This window comes from Phytophthora sojae, assembly GCF_000149755.1.
Source record: "Phytophthora sojae unplaced genomic scaffold PHYSOscaffold_7, whole genome shotgun sequence".
NCBI lineage: Eukaryota > Oomycota > Peronosporomycetes > Peronosporales > Peronosporaceae > Phytophthora > Phytophthora sojae.
The window spans coordinates 2,539,867-2,553,033 of record NW_009258121.1 but is presented as its reverse complement, the minus strand read 5'-3'; the positions used below and the strand labels follow the sequence as shown (position 1 = coordinate 2,553,033).

Genomic DNA, 13,167 nt, shown 5'->3' with positions numbered 1-13,167 from the left:
GCCTTCAAGTCTTCGCCGAACTTGGCCAAGGACACCTCGTCCAGCTCCAGGAGAGCAGACAGTGAGGGCAAGTCGTCGAGGTTGATACCTCCGTCGACGTCGCCCGTCACTCCATTCACGAGTGTATAGAGCTGCTCGTTTTCGCGTGGAGCCTCACCGCTCGACACGCCCTTCTCGACTCGTGAGATCGCAGACGCCTTCCGTCTCGCAGCCAGCGCTTTGCGGCGCTGCCTCCTCTTCATGGACACCGCCCGCCCTGAAGAGCTCCGTGATTTCGCGTGCGTCTTGACGCCAGGTGTCACTACCTCGTTCAGCTCCAAGGGAGCTCCAGTGTCTTTACCGACACTCAGCGAAGAGCTGCACGATCCGCAGCCTCCACTCAGTGGATTACGTGCCACTTCACGATCTTCATCCGGGCAAAGCCCCTTGTTCTTCGGCATCGTGCCGACCGCGCCGTCGCTGGCAGGCAGCAGGGCGTCGCCCTCAGACGCACGCCCGCTCAGCGGAATTAGTGCCGCTCCACATCCTTCAACAGCCGGGCGGCGCCCATGGCTCCTCGGCTTCATGCCGACCTTGTCTTCTCTTGAATACAGCAGGGCGTCGCCCTCAGACGCACACCCGCTCAGCGGAATTCGTGCCGCTCCACCTGCCGTCCGCGAGCCACGCTCGAAACGCTCGTTCTCGACACACGCAGTGTCCACCAACTCGGAAACTCCGATGTCCAGCACATTGACCGACTCGGTCCAGTGCTCGCGCCAGAAAGCTTCTGCTTCCTAGCAGAGGTGGGTTCATGACTAGCCAATGCTCCGCCAGGAGAGAAGTGCGTGGCAGCAAGGGTCTTCGACCTCCAATCGATCCAAGGCTCGTGGCGTTCCAGCCACGCCATAGCAAGGATGAGATCATATCTCGAATCGAGGTCTAAGACCGGACAGCGTTTCACGCTATCAAAATCCAAAAACTTCACGCCCATGTCCACAGGGACCTTAGGCCCGTCGCGAGACGAACAGTGACGATGTCACTCCCGCGCGCTACCAGCGCCTCAGCATAAAGCTGACTTCCGTCCATCGTAGAACGTCGGGCGTAGTTACCCGACGCTCCCGAATCGATCAAAATCGTCCATGGCTTCGTGAAGCCCTTCACCCAAGCTTGGACAACTAGCAAGCCCAGCTTGCATTCACGTTCCGTGTTAGAGAGTACGGCTCTCTTCGGGGCTAAGTCCTGTCGACCTCCACCTTGCCGAGGCTCAATAGAACTTAGTTCTTCCCCAGTACGCCGCCCCGTGCCTACTGGGACTTCTCGTTTCCCCGAGACAAACCAGAACCCTGGCTCGAACTCGAAGAGCGGCTTGACGAAGCCTGGCGCTGATGGCGCAGCGGACACCCAGCACGAAGGTGACGGATGTCACCACAGATGAAGCGTCTGCCGATACCACGACACTGCTCAGCAGCACGAAGCTCGGCTTGTTCATCTTCAGCATAGTTGTGGTCCATGGGTTCCGGACCACTCGGCGCGCTAGCGTAAGACGCATTCCACCCAAGTCTCGACGACTTAAAGCTGTGTTCCGCATTTAATGGGACGCTCACAGCCTCTTCAAAAGAGCTCGGGTGAGTTCGGAATACCTCCGTCCTGACAACGCCAGTGCGGAGGCCCTCCATGAACACCGTAACGGTGACTGCTTCCGGCAGGGGGTCCGCAGACATGCCAGCAATGAGAGTTCTCAACTCTTGGACATAGTCCTTCAACTCCATCTTGCTCTGCCTGGTCGCCAGGAAGCGTGAGCGCACGCGATACGCCTCGTTAGGCAGAGTAAACACTCGGGGCAATTGCTGTTTCAGCTGATCCCACGTCGGGAAGGCCACCTCGACTGACGTCCCGGACGTTAGTGCCCACTCTCTCGCTCGCCCACGGAGCTTCGAGATTGCTAGTGCCACTCGCTGCGACTCCGCCCGGAGTAGAGCTGAGCTCATAGCCATATCAACCTCACGGGTCCAAAGCATCAAGCTTTCACCCTCCTTGCCTTCGAAGGTCTTCACGCTCAACATGAGCGGCATGGGTCTTGTTCCCGCGTCGGACGACGCAGGGGGCGCTTGGGGCGCCGCGGCAGTCGCCATCCTTTGCTGGAGGTGCTCTAGAAGAGCATTCTCGTAGCTTGAAAACGCCTCGAGACGCGCGTTCACCGCGTAGGGGCCTTGCTGCGCAAGTTGCGTCACGCCCTCCGGATCCAGCATGGATATAAGCTTTTTAAGCGCATCCTGCTGGTTCGGGGGCAAGTGAGCGAACTGCTCCATTCTCCACAGAGGGTCAGTCTATACAGACTCAGGTGGCCGGCAGGCTGCCCGATCCGGTAGCGCCCGGGGCGGCGCTCGCTGCGGCAACGGCGCGGGCCCTGGCGGTCAAGTGCTACCAAGTGCAGCGGGGCTGCCGTAGCTTTGCGTCAGAGGAAGCTTAACAGACTCGCAGAGTCTCAGCTTAAGATCGCCCGTTCTAATACCAGAACGTACGAGTCCGTACACCCTACGGACTCCAAGAGTCAACCCTAGACTCTTCAGTGTAAATCTCAAACTGAATGTATTTCCCTTTATTGCGGCAAAGCCGCCTACGGTGTAAATGTATCCGGTTCACTATCTAGCATAGTGAACCCTAGTCATATGCATAGTCAGTGACTCTGAAGCCATGTACTGATTTTTCTACTGATTTAGGTTAGACAGTGTGTACCCACTTCGTAACCCTTCGGGTAACTCTCGTGTAACCCCGTTACAACCGCAACCTACACCCGGCACCAATCTCTCCACAACGAGGAAGACCCCACAACGCAGGATACACTTAATCTATGTATGTAGTATAGCCCTGAGAGTGTTAGAAGCCCTTTTAAGGGCTTCTAATTTGAATTTAAAAATTTCAGCACGACTACATTACTGGCCCACTCGAACGTCGGGAAACCTAATGCGTTAACCGTAAAGTTTGGCAATGCTGCAGCTGGGATGCTGTATAATAGAAGTTGTGGCCTATTTCAGCGTTAAGAAATGAAAAATGAACCAAAGAAAACAAAACGCAGCATTAACTATAATACTAAGCGCTTATAACGCTCCGGGTTTTCTCATAAAGGTATGGTCACGAGGCTAATAGCTGATCTTCTTACTTGCTAGGCAAAAGAGGCGGTGGCTAGTTAAACTTTGAAGTTGCGCTCGCGCAGCTTGATATTATAGTCGTAATAATACTGCTGCTGTCGTGAAAGCCCTGGCAGCCCCCGTAAAATTGCTATCCCAGCCTTAGCGTCGCCCTAGTTTCGTCCAGATCAACAAAAAATGCTGATCATGATCTTTTATAGTAAAATGTAATCTTGGTACTGGCACGCCCTGACTGATCAAATAACACTTAAGTTGCTTCTGGTGACGGCCCGTACAAATTCCCAATACAGAGATTCAACATCCTCAGACCGAAACAATGTCTCAAGGCGGCCGACAATCGTTATATAGGGTTCGGGCTATTTCCATACAAACTTCTTGATATATGTAGTACCTACGAGGGGCTACTATTGAGGTATTATTTCAGGTCAGAATAAGCTCAACTTCGTATGACGAGGCTTTTACGAGCCAACAAAATCTAACAAGTATTTTCGTGAAATAGGGGCTTATATAGGAGCTTATGGAAAGCAACTTTTGCTGTTGTAGCGCTTTTTGGAGGGTCGCCGTAGTAACCTCAGATTTCCCCTCACGCTAATTCGGAATCCTGGCTTTACTGTCTTTAACGAATGAGACGTCGCTTCGCGTCGGAATTGAAGGGTATTCTTGTAACCATGATAACGGGCAAAATGATGCTAAAGCCGGTGATTTCCCTTTTTTCGGCCCCCTGTACGTAATTCTAGTTAAATGGTCATTCTAACCCATTCACAGAATTGATGTATCCACTTGGTAAAAAGAAAAATAGGAGTAGTAAACATAGTACTTAACCCTATCGTTACCAGAATGATACATCAAGTATCTTTTTACTTTGGTCATAGTAGAAGCAGGATAACTGAAACAGCAATTTGCTGAGCAACGGCAGTTTCCTCGCCGTTTATGACCAATCATACAGCTAAGAGGGATAGGTAAAACCCCACGCTATTGTGTCTTCTGTAGTATATCTATCAGCACTATTGTGTCCCCAGGGGCACGGACGCGATCATCGAGCACAACGCCAGCGGCAGCCGCACACAGGTCGCCGCCGGTAGTAGCGGCAGCAGCGCCGCCAGCGACATCGACAGCAGGTTTTCAGGCGCGATGGAGGTGACCGTGACCTTGGTGGATGCGGTCAGATCTACGATGTCCGTGCAAGACGTTGATGTAGATGTGTACAATGGCTGATATATGTTATTGGCCCGACAGGTAATGAACAGTTGGATGAACAAGTCTGACAAACGAAGTATATTGAATGTCCCTTTCCATTCTGCGTGAGGTACTTAGATGTAGGGCTCTACAACCCTGGTGTACCAGTATGCATGATGAAGCTGGGAAGACCAAGACACTTGAACGTCGATACGCCGTCGGAGCGTCCAGACAGAGCAGAAGTTGCGCGGGCAGGTTGGGCGGTGCCGGCCGCAAATTGTTGCCATGACAACGACGTGGACCAAACCTGCTGCTGAAGATGCAAAGTCCTCCAGCGCCGCAAAACTTGTAGGCTCGAAAACGATATTGTTCGCAAATAAAACACTGCACCCGTCAATATCCTCGCGTACGGCTGAGCTCATCGCTCTGAGGTCGGCCTCGTGAATCGGGACCTTGGATAAATTTGGGAAATCCACGCGTGCGCCACGAATTAGCAGCTTGGACATGTTTGCTAAGTTGTCCTGGAACTCAATCCCGATGCATCCAACAGAAGTCTCCAATGCCACTTGTGCAACCACGTTGCCGATCCCAGATCCAAAGTCAACAAAAGTGTCGGCGATTGTAAGCGTTGGAATGACTGCCAGTATTGCTGAAACTGTCTTCCCGCAGTATGCCATCCCCAACCAGACAGTCCGCCAGTTAATTCGGCGGCCTGCATCAACCTGCTCCTTTGCCAGCCGATAAAGCAGCAAGTCCTCTTCGTCCGAGAAGTCTGCCATCGGGTTGCCACGAGATCTATAAATCTATAATGCCATACATACCATAAGATATTTGGTCTCATACTTCTTCGCCTGATAACCTACAAAGGTCCCATCCCCACCAATGTATTCAACACCAGATTCAAGACGCTCCTACCGCAAGCAAGGCAACTAAGCCCGGCTATCGATGCCACTGCTATAAACGCTCTCGTGGCGCTGCCCAGCCAACACGAAGACACCCCTATTAGCCTCATCAACCGCGCCGAATGCCACCGTCGCGTTCTTGACCATGCCAGCAGAGACGCCCCCGATCATGTCCAACACGGTCACGGTCGCCGCGGAAGCCTCCGAGACCATGCTGTTGACAGCACACACGGCGCTGCGGCCGCCGTTGTGCTTACTGCCCGAGTCGCCCGCCACCATCGCGTCCGTGTCCGTGTCGCCGATGGCGGAGACGCCTCCGACCAGGTCCACCAAGACCATGGTTGGGGGAATGACGATGGTAGGACGTTTCGGCTAGGGAGAACGGGTAGAGCGGTCGCTATACATAATGTTACATAAATAGGCTATCGGTATTTGCAGTGGTTTACACAACATGTAAAGGCGCGCCTTTTTGGTGCCCATTTTGCTTTGGTTGATCTTTTCAAGCTTTCCCGCGCTGACATTTTTTCCCATGTCTTCGCTTTGACCAATCAAAACATGTCTCCGAAAAATCGATGACAGTGATTGGCTGCCAAAGTTCAACAAGAAGTGTGATTGGCGGAATTAGTTCAAATCGATCCACTGTTGTTTGGTCGGCTTGCTCGGCTTGCTCCGAATCAAAATGACCTTCTCGCATCGGAGCTCATTTCCGATTTTGCAAGCTCGATCCCAAGTGTCCCTGGCTGCCCACGCTCCGTTCTTCCGGTTTCCACGCCTCGGACGACGGTGGTACACATGTGCTGGCCGTACCCATCGTTTACGGCGCGTGGCTGCCCGTGATACTGTGCACGCTGCGGTCAAGTCCAGCCTGCCAGTTCGCCCCTCACTCACCAAGTCCAGCGTCGTTAGAGTCGTCACACGCTCAGCGCCTGGGCGTCGACGCATCTGCTGCTGCTGACCGCCTGTGCTACTAGACGCGCTGACCTCGGGACGCACCGGGCATGAAGTTGGACTCGCTGTCCGTCGTGTATCCACCCGACGACCACGTCCCGCACAACCGCCGCAACAGCGCATTTGTTGTCGATAACGCAGTGCTACTAGAACTGGCGCTGGGATGGTGTCGTTGGTCCCGTAGCCCCCGACTCTCCTCACGGCATTGCCGCCGGGTGTGGCTGTCAACCACGTTCAGCTGCGAGACGCCGAGATTCCGCTACAGGACCCCGAAATGGAGCGTCGGAGGCGGCAATGGACGTCTGCCCACTAGACCTGCAGGTGGACGGCGTTCTCCCGCCCTTTTTCGCTTCCAGCGATCCTCATCGACGGATAACCGCACGTAGATGCCTCAGGAGGGAGCGGGGTGCCACCGGCGACAAAGATCAAGAGAGGCTGCTGCTAGAAATGATGCGTTCGAGTCCCATCGGGGGTCAAGATGGAGCCTGAAGTCACCATGACGACAACGTCGCAAGCGCCCAATTTGCCCATCGACAGGGACGCGTAGGCAGCATTGGCACTTGGCAGCAGTGTATCTACGATGGGCGTCACCACTGTCGCCGTGTACCGTGGTTCGGACCGTCACTATGGGGCTTGCATGGGTCAACGTAACTCTAGAGACGATGCCGAAGCCGCTACAGCACTTACATTTGGTAGCAATATGCCTGGAGTAAATCTAAGTACCGTATGTTACCGTTGAACGCTTTGAGTACTCGTACTATTCATGACTCTGCGTAATTACACTGTATTCATTCCGCACTCGATATCCGATGCATTTTGCACGGTACCTTGTCAGCACAGCTACGCTGCATTCCGCATGGCGGGCATTGAACGTGCACCGGTGGGTTCAAACTCCACCATACTAACATCACATACAACGATGAGTCGAACCACCCCATACAAAGCCTAGTACGTTCGGTCCCTTTGAACAATTCGAACATGGCCATACAAATAACAATATATTCGGTCCAATATATCCACCCAACAACGCTGATCTCTAGTACTTTATCATTCTAGATTCTGCGCTCAAGTGGAAAGATGGTTGATCGCAGGAAGGACGCGGATAAAGTAGGGATACGTGTTTTGGCTGTTTCGGCATCGTGTTGTTATGCTAGTGCTAATACGAACGGCTATGTATGGGTAGTTGCCAGGACCAACGAAGACGCATGCAAGCGATGGAAGGCGAATTTATGGATCGTCCAAGACGCTTGAAATGGTAGTGATGACATTGTTTCGGCCGTGCTGATGCTCATCGCATATATAGTCTTTGGCTTTGTGTAGCGCCGGTGAGCAACTGGAGTTCGACAATCTGTATCCAGTATTTGTGACCCCTTCTGGGCGAGAGCGGGTAAGTTAGTGTAGCTACGCAATAACGTTTGGCTAAAGCTAATCAGTGCCTACCTGTAGAGAACCGAAGCGAGATGTGGCACGTCGATCGACATAGACGACTTCATAATTGCACTGCCCGTGAAAGAGATGAACGACCTCTACGTGGCGATTTATCGCGGTGAAAATGACCGTGCGCACAACTTTATCTGGATGATGCGCTGGCTGGAGACGTGCATGGAGCTGTCTGAGGTAAGCCAAAATGTTGTATCGTGGCTGGTTACGGGCAATGATATCTATGTCTGTATTCGATATGAAAATGTAGATCACGCGACCGCAAACTCGGGCACGTCTAAAATTTATAAACTCCAACTTGTTGCGGTATCGCGAGGAGCAAGACGAACATATCGAGCGCTTTATCGCGATGGAGGCGGAACCTTCCACGCCACAAGACACCCTCATGAACCATTATAAGGAAGGCCTTGACTTGCAGAAACACTACAACGTAGTTGCCGATCTAGCCACAGCTATGGACATAGTCGATATGCTGGCGGACCAACTCAAGGATCAAGCTCACTGGACATGCTCTTGCGAGAAGCGCGCATACTACCGCTCGCCCCAATGGCTTCAAGAGCAACCTCTCGACTTGGCACCACAAGCTCTAAGGCCGCGCTGGTTTTGACCTCCCCGCTATCATGGGTGATATCCAGTTGATTCGCGGAGCAGGACGCTCCAAGGCGAAAGCACGTTACTGAAGCTACTATGTCCTCCCCCTAGTAACAGAGCAATATGCAATTATGTTGAATGTAATCTCTCAAGTAATGTTTCTTCTAGTGTGAATTGATCATTCTAGCGAAACCCAAAGCTGTCTGAATACGGTGATCCGTTGCGCCAGCACGCATACCCATGCCGGCAAGCCCCTGCCCACATCTACCAAGACCACCGTCACCTCCATCGTGTACGAGACCTTCTGTCGATGTCGCTGGCGACGCCGCTGCCGCTACTACCGGCGGCAACCTGCGTGCGGACTGCCGCTGTCGTTACGCTTGCTGCCCGAGCCGAATGCCACCGTCGCGTTCGTGACCACGCCAGCGGAGACGCCCCCGATCACGTCCAACACGTCCACGGCCGCCGCGGAAGCCTCCAAGACCATGCTGTTGACGGTGCTGGCGGCGCTCCCGTAGCCATTGCGCCCGCTGCCCGAGACGCCCGCAGTCATCGCGTGCTTGTCGACGCAGGCGGAGACGCTCCGGCCAGGTCCAGGACAGCCGCCATAGTCGCCACCGTCGCGTCGGAGACCACGGCGCCGCCGCTTCACAACTAGGAAAAGCCCAACATAATCCACAAGAGGGCGCTGTGATCCACGGTACTGCTCTTACTGAAATTTTGTTAGGGTGCTGTTCTCACGGTACTGCTTCCACTGATACTTTTGTCGATTCGCAGCGAATCACAGAGAAGCAGTAAAATGATGTCTCATGTATGTTTTTGATCGAAAGGTCGCTTCAAACCTCCCATCACGTATACTTTTGATCTGTTGGCCTCGAAAACCTACTACAGCAAAATGATACCTCATGCATCATTTTACCCCGTTTTACTTAAAGTTTGTATGGTGTCCCTTCAAACAGAAATGTATGGCGTTAACGATAGGGTTAAGTAAGTTATTGCCGTTTGCAGATATTTTGTCCAACACATGCTTACACTGGGATAGGAAGCAACGTTGGTGCTGTTATCGCAGACCAAATAGGAATATATTTGTGGAATATCAAGTCAAACGTTGACCCCTCTTGACATCTAACTGGTAGATTTCCTTGAAACGGGTACGACTCCGGCACCGCACTGGGTCCTCCAAAAGGTTTACATGCATGGGCAGATGGAAACGGTGTGCTACCGACGATACTGGTATGAATCAGTACGCACAGTGCTTCCTAAAATACTATTTATATTTAGGGAGCGTATGTTGGAAAATAAATAATGCTGAAAGTCAATAAGTTGGAAAATACATTATGACATTCTCCCTGTGAACGAAATACATATGCGCCCCTAATTTTCGTGTCGCGATTGGCTAAAACTTCGATCTAGTACAAGTGTGATTTGCAATGTCCGAGCTGGAGAAAGACCTTCGAGATGGTGTCGGAGCGCTACAAGCAGTTCAAGCGTCCATGAAAGAAGCTGGAGATTCCTGACGGTCTGACCCAAAGCGAGGTCTTCCTGGATGAGCCCGAAGCAACATAAGGTGCAACAGAAGCAACACAAAGAGCAACACAGCCAGCACCCCACTATGAGCGTGATGTCGAAACCGCAGAGAAGGTCGAACGCCACCGTCAAAAGCAACGTGTTGTTATTTACGTCAAGATGTATCGGCGTGAGCGTGCCAACGTTGTGGTTCTCTTATTAGAAGAGAAATATTGCTATGCTAAAGCTGTGCTCGAGTCTGTGATGGAGCACCTAGCAGGTTTGGCTACCCCAGCTTTCGTCGCAGCCTTGAAGACCTGGAAGGACATTGTTCGAAGTGGATTGGAGACTGTCGATGCTGATTCTACTACCAGCCCTGACGAAAGCGAAGAATCCGACGATCCGGACACATCTGACACCTCATCCGACATCACTTCGGCAGATTTCTTTGAGCATGAACTACATCCAGGAGTTGGAGCAAGCGAAAACGGGGTCCACCGACACGGCTGTAGACTCTAAGCGAGAGTCCGCAGCAAAAAACAACGAAGCAATGTTGGCGGCAACATCCAGCAAGGCGGCTAGTGGAGAAATGCTGATGTGGTGGGTGGATCTGCTGGAATTATCAGGGATCCCACACTCACACACTGCGCCCAGACACCGACTAACGGAGGGAGTACTCCGATAACCGTAGGTTGCTGGGTGTCTCCCCTTGTGTACCCGTCGTCGGGCTGGATCTGCGCTCTCGTTGACACGAGATGCGCAGCGGGTGAGCTTGAACGTCCTTGGCGGGGACTTGGGGAGACGATGGGGTAGATCCGCAGTGGGGGTTCCTTCACGCGGGTCTGGGTAGATTGATCCTTGGTCTTGGCCGTAGTAGATCTTGTGGGTCCGATAAGTAATATACCAGATCCGGAGTTGTTGCCTTGTTGGGGGTGTTGTATCATTTTCTTTTACGTTGCTTGCCACTTCCTACTAGCGGGGGAGTTGAGGGGCGAGGGCCGAAGGGCACGAGCTGCTGGCCAAGCTATCCAGCAGTCTGCCACGTGTGCGGGGACAAATCACTTGATTAAAGTATGGACCAATACTAATCCAAATACTAAGGACCAAGTGTGTGGTTCCCAAGCAATTTCGACTCTGATTTATGGTAACCTGTATCCAACCTTCTCATCCGGCTTGGATCCTACCCACGAATGGCTTTCCTTCTTGCCTAATTACACTAACATAGCCACTGTACCAATAACTTGGTACAGATCCATACCTAATCCAGGAGGTCCTAATGTAGGCGACCAAATCCGTGTGCACCACACCACTTGCACCTGATCAATCTTCAACTGCCCTGATCCGGCAACCACACCTCCATCTAGCAACCTCGGCGTCATCCGAGGGACCGGGCATCGTCACCAACTGCCGGATCCCATTATCGGGTGAGATGGCGGATCCGGTTCCATCAAGACCATTCTTGAGCGGATCTTCTTACCACACTGACTAAGTCGGCGTCAATGCCCAACTCTCATCTGCCTCTAACTAAAGCAGCGTCGTCATCTACACCGAAGCTGTACCCAACCAAAGCGTTGTTGTCCTCGAAGAAAAAGGGCTACTCTACCAAAGCTGCTGTACGTGTAAAAACGGCAGCAAAAGTTGCAAGTAAGGGAGGGATCCTGGAGGCGCTACGTATTCCCAAGAAACCTAAGGTGCACCGCACAAGGAATAGTGGGGATGCCTGCTCGAAAGGAGATGCTGTCTGATACAATCACCGATTTCGCTATCTGGTGCATCTGTGACTCTCTGGAAGATTACTACGCATTGGATTCGTGTGCATCAATGTTTCGCTGTCCTGATCCGCCCCAGATCCGCATTTCGAGCATCCATTATGTTGATTCGAAAGTTTATCTGAGCAACATACACTGGGGCGTCGTCATTGTTAGCATCACGTACCAGACTGAACCATCGTCGATCATACCCTACTTCTACGAGCCGATGTGCGATTCGAGTTATCGCTACAGTCGAAGATACCTATGAACAGACCGTAGCGCAATTTCTGCTGGGTTGGCAATGACAATGAGAAGACAATGGCTGGGGTCGAATATCCTGTTGTGGAGAATGAAGTATGGCTAGATGCGCCTAAACAGCCCGATGGAACGTCGTGTGACGTTATGGTGATACCACAGGTGTATTGCATGCTGAAGGATAACTTCCGATTTACCAAGGCCACAGTTTCAGCCGATGACGTTGCCGTTATGCGACTACGTAATATGTGGATGATACTTATGCAACCTGAAGTGAGTACAATAGCGAACCAAGTAGCCAAGGTCGTAGATGCAAACGACCTCGAGTTGATGGCAACTGTACAACGCAGTTTTATTTGTTATCAGCTTGATGCTTTCTTCGTGTCCACAACACGCGCGAAGTATTGGTCTAGTCTTGCTCGAGTAGAGCCTCCAAACACTGTTGCAGCATTACACCGTACGACACCATGTAGCCGGTTTTGCGCCCAGACACCCAAAGCACCGTTGCCAGACGGACAGCTTCCTCCTTCTCGTCCGTGAGCATCGTAGCCAGATCGACGCGCTCGTTCAAAAGCTTAAACGAGTACTTGGTGATCTTGTCTAGTCTGTTTTTCATAGCCTCAATTGCTTTGAGTCTAGACATCAACAGACCCTGGCAAACCTTTGCCCTATGAGCTCGCGATAGGCGCGTGCCTGCGTCGGTCGTGGGCGGTAGCGGTGAGGCCAACAGAGCACCGCTGCTAAGGTCGCCTGGTTTCATCTTCTTTCACGCTTGGTGTGTACCAACAGCCTCTTTAAGACTAGATGTCTTCTGTGATATTCCGCTCGGTAACTTTTGTAATTAATCGCAGATAGTTTACCGCAAACCTAGTTTTACATAGCAAGCACCCTTCCATACTACCTCTGTGTTGCGTGGTGTGGCGTTTGCTATGTAGAAAACACTTGCTATTGTGCTGTAAGAGCTGTCGTCATATTGTAATCACCTTTCCATAACGCCGTTCGCCAGACAACGAGCACAAAGGATTGTCCATCCAAACAAAACTCCGTAATCAATATGTCTTTCTTTCCACTGCAATGCGCCAAAATGTTTGATCATTTAACTTATCCAACGGACGTACTAATTCAAAACGAGTGTCGGGGAGACACCAACTACTTAACTTTGTTTAAATACACCGCCTCGCCGAATAAGACACAATGCACTGTACCGCAGTCCAGAGTTTGCCTCACCCAATGTTCCTTAGCTATCCCAGCCTACTTAAAGTTCTCGTAGAGGGCAAAGTATTTGCAAGCGGCAATCTTAACAGTAACATGTATCATAATAAATATGCTACGTGATTATAGGGGGGCTTCGCCCCAATACAGTAAACACCCGCTCAGGGATTGACAGTAGTTTGTTTTTAACTACTATCCAATTGATATCAATATTGTAATGATGCTAATAATATAGTAGCTAGTATTTTGGGACGATGA

At 51.7% G+C, this 13,167-nt stretch overlaps 4 protein-coding genes across 4 annotated transcripts; 1 reads left to right on the top strand and 3 right to left on the bottom strand.

The window, feature by feature from the left end:
* Positions 1 to 4,438: 4,438 nt before the first annotated feature.
* Positions 4,439 to 4,981, bottom strand: PHYSODRAFT_515330 (hypothetical protein; the record flags this gene model as incomplete). The annotated part of the gene is made up of 1 exon (XM_009534289.1): positions 4,439 to 4,981. One exon carries the CDS (start codon positions 4,979 to 4,981, stop codon positions 4,439 to 4,441), a length of 543 nt encoding a protein of 180 aa, XP_009532584.1.
* A 252-nt stretch (positions 4,982 to 5,233) lies between these two features.
* PHYSODRAFT_246869 (hypothetical protein) lies at positions 5,234 to 5,545 on the bottom strand (the record flags this gene model as incomplete). Its single annotated transcript, XM_009534288.1, has 1 exon — positions 5,234 to 5,545. The coding sequence occupies one exon, from the start codon at positions 5,543 to 5,545 to the stop codon at positions 5,234 to 5,236; it is 312 nt and encodes a 103-aa protein (XP_009532583.1).
* A 2,061-nt stretch (positions 5,546 to 7,606) lies between these two features.
* PHYSODRAFT_456793 (hypothetical protein) lies at positions 7,607 to 8,099 on the top strand (the record flags this gene model as incomplete). Its single annotated transcript, XM_009534287.1, has 2 exons — positions 7,607 to 7,771; positions 7,845 to 8,099. Coding segments are annotated over 2 exons (420 nt in total), but the record flags the coding sequence as incomplete, so codon positions are not given.
* A 4,016-nt stretch (positions 8,100 to 12,115) lies between these two features.
* PHYSODRAFT_456300 (hypothetical protein) lies at positions 12,116 to 12,418 on the bottom strand (the record flags this gene model as incomplete). Its single annotated transcript, XM_009534286.1, has 1 exon — positions 12,116 to 12,418. A coding segment is annotated over one exon (303 nt), but the record flags the coding sequence as incomplete, so codon positions are not given.
* Positions 12,419 to 13,167: the final 749 nt, after the last annotated feature.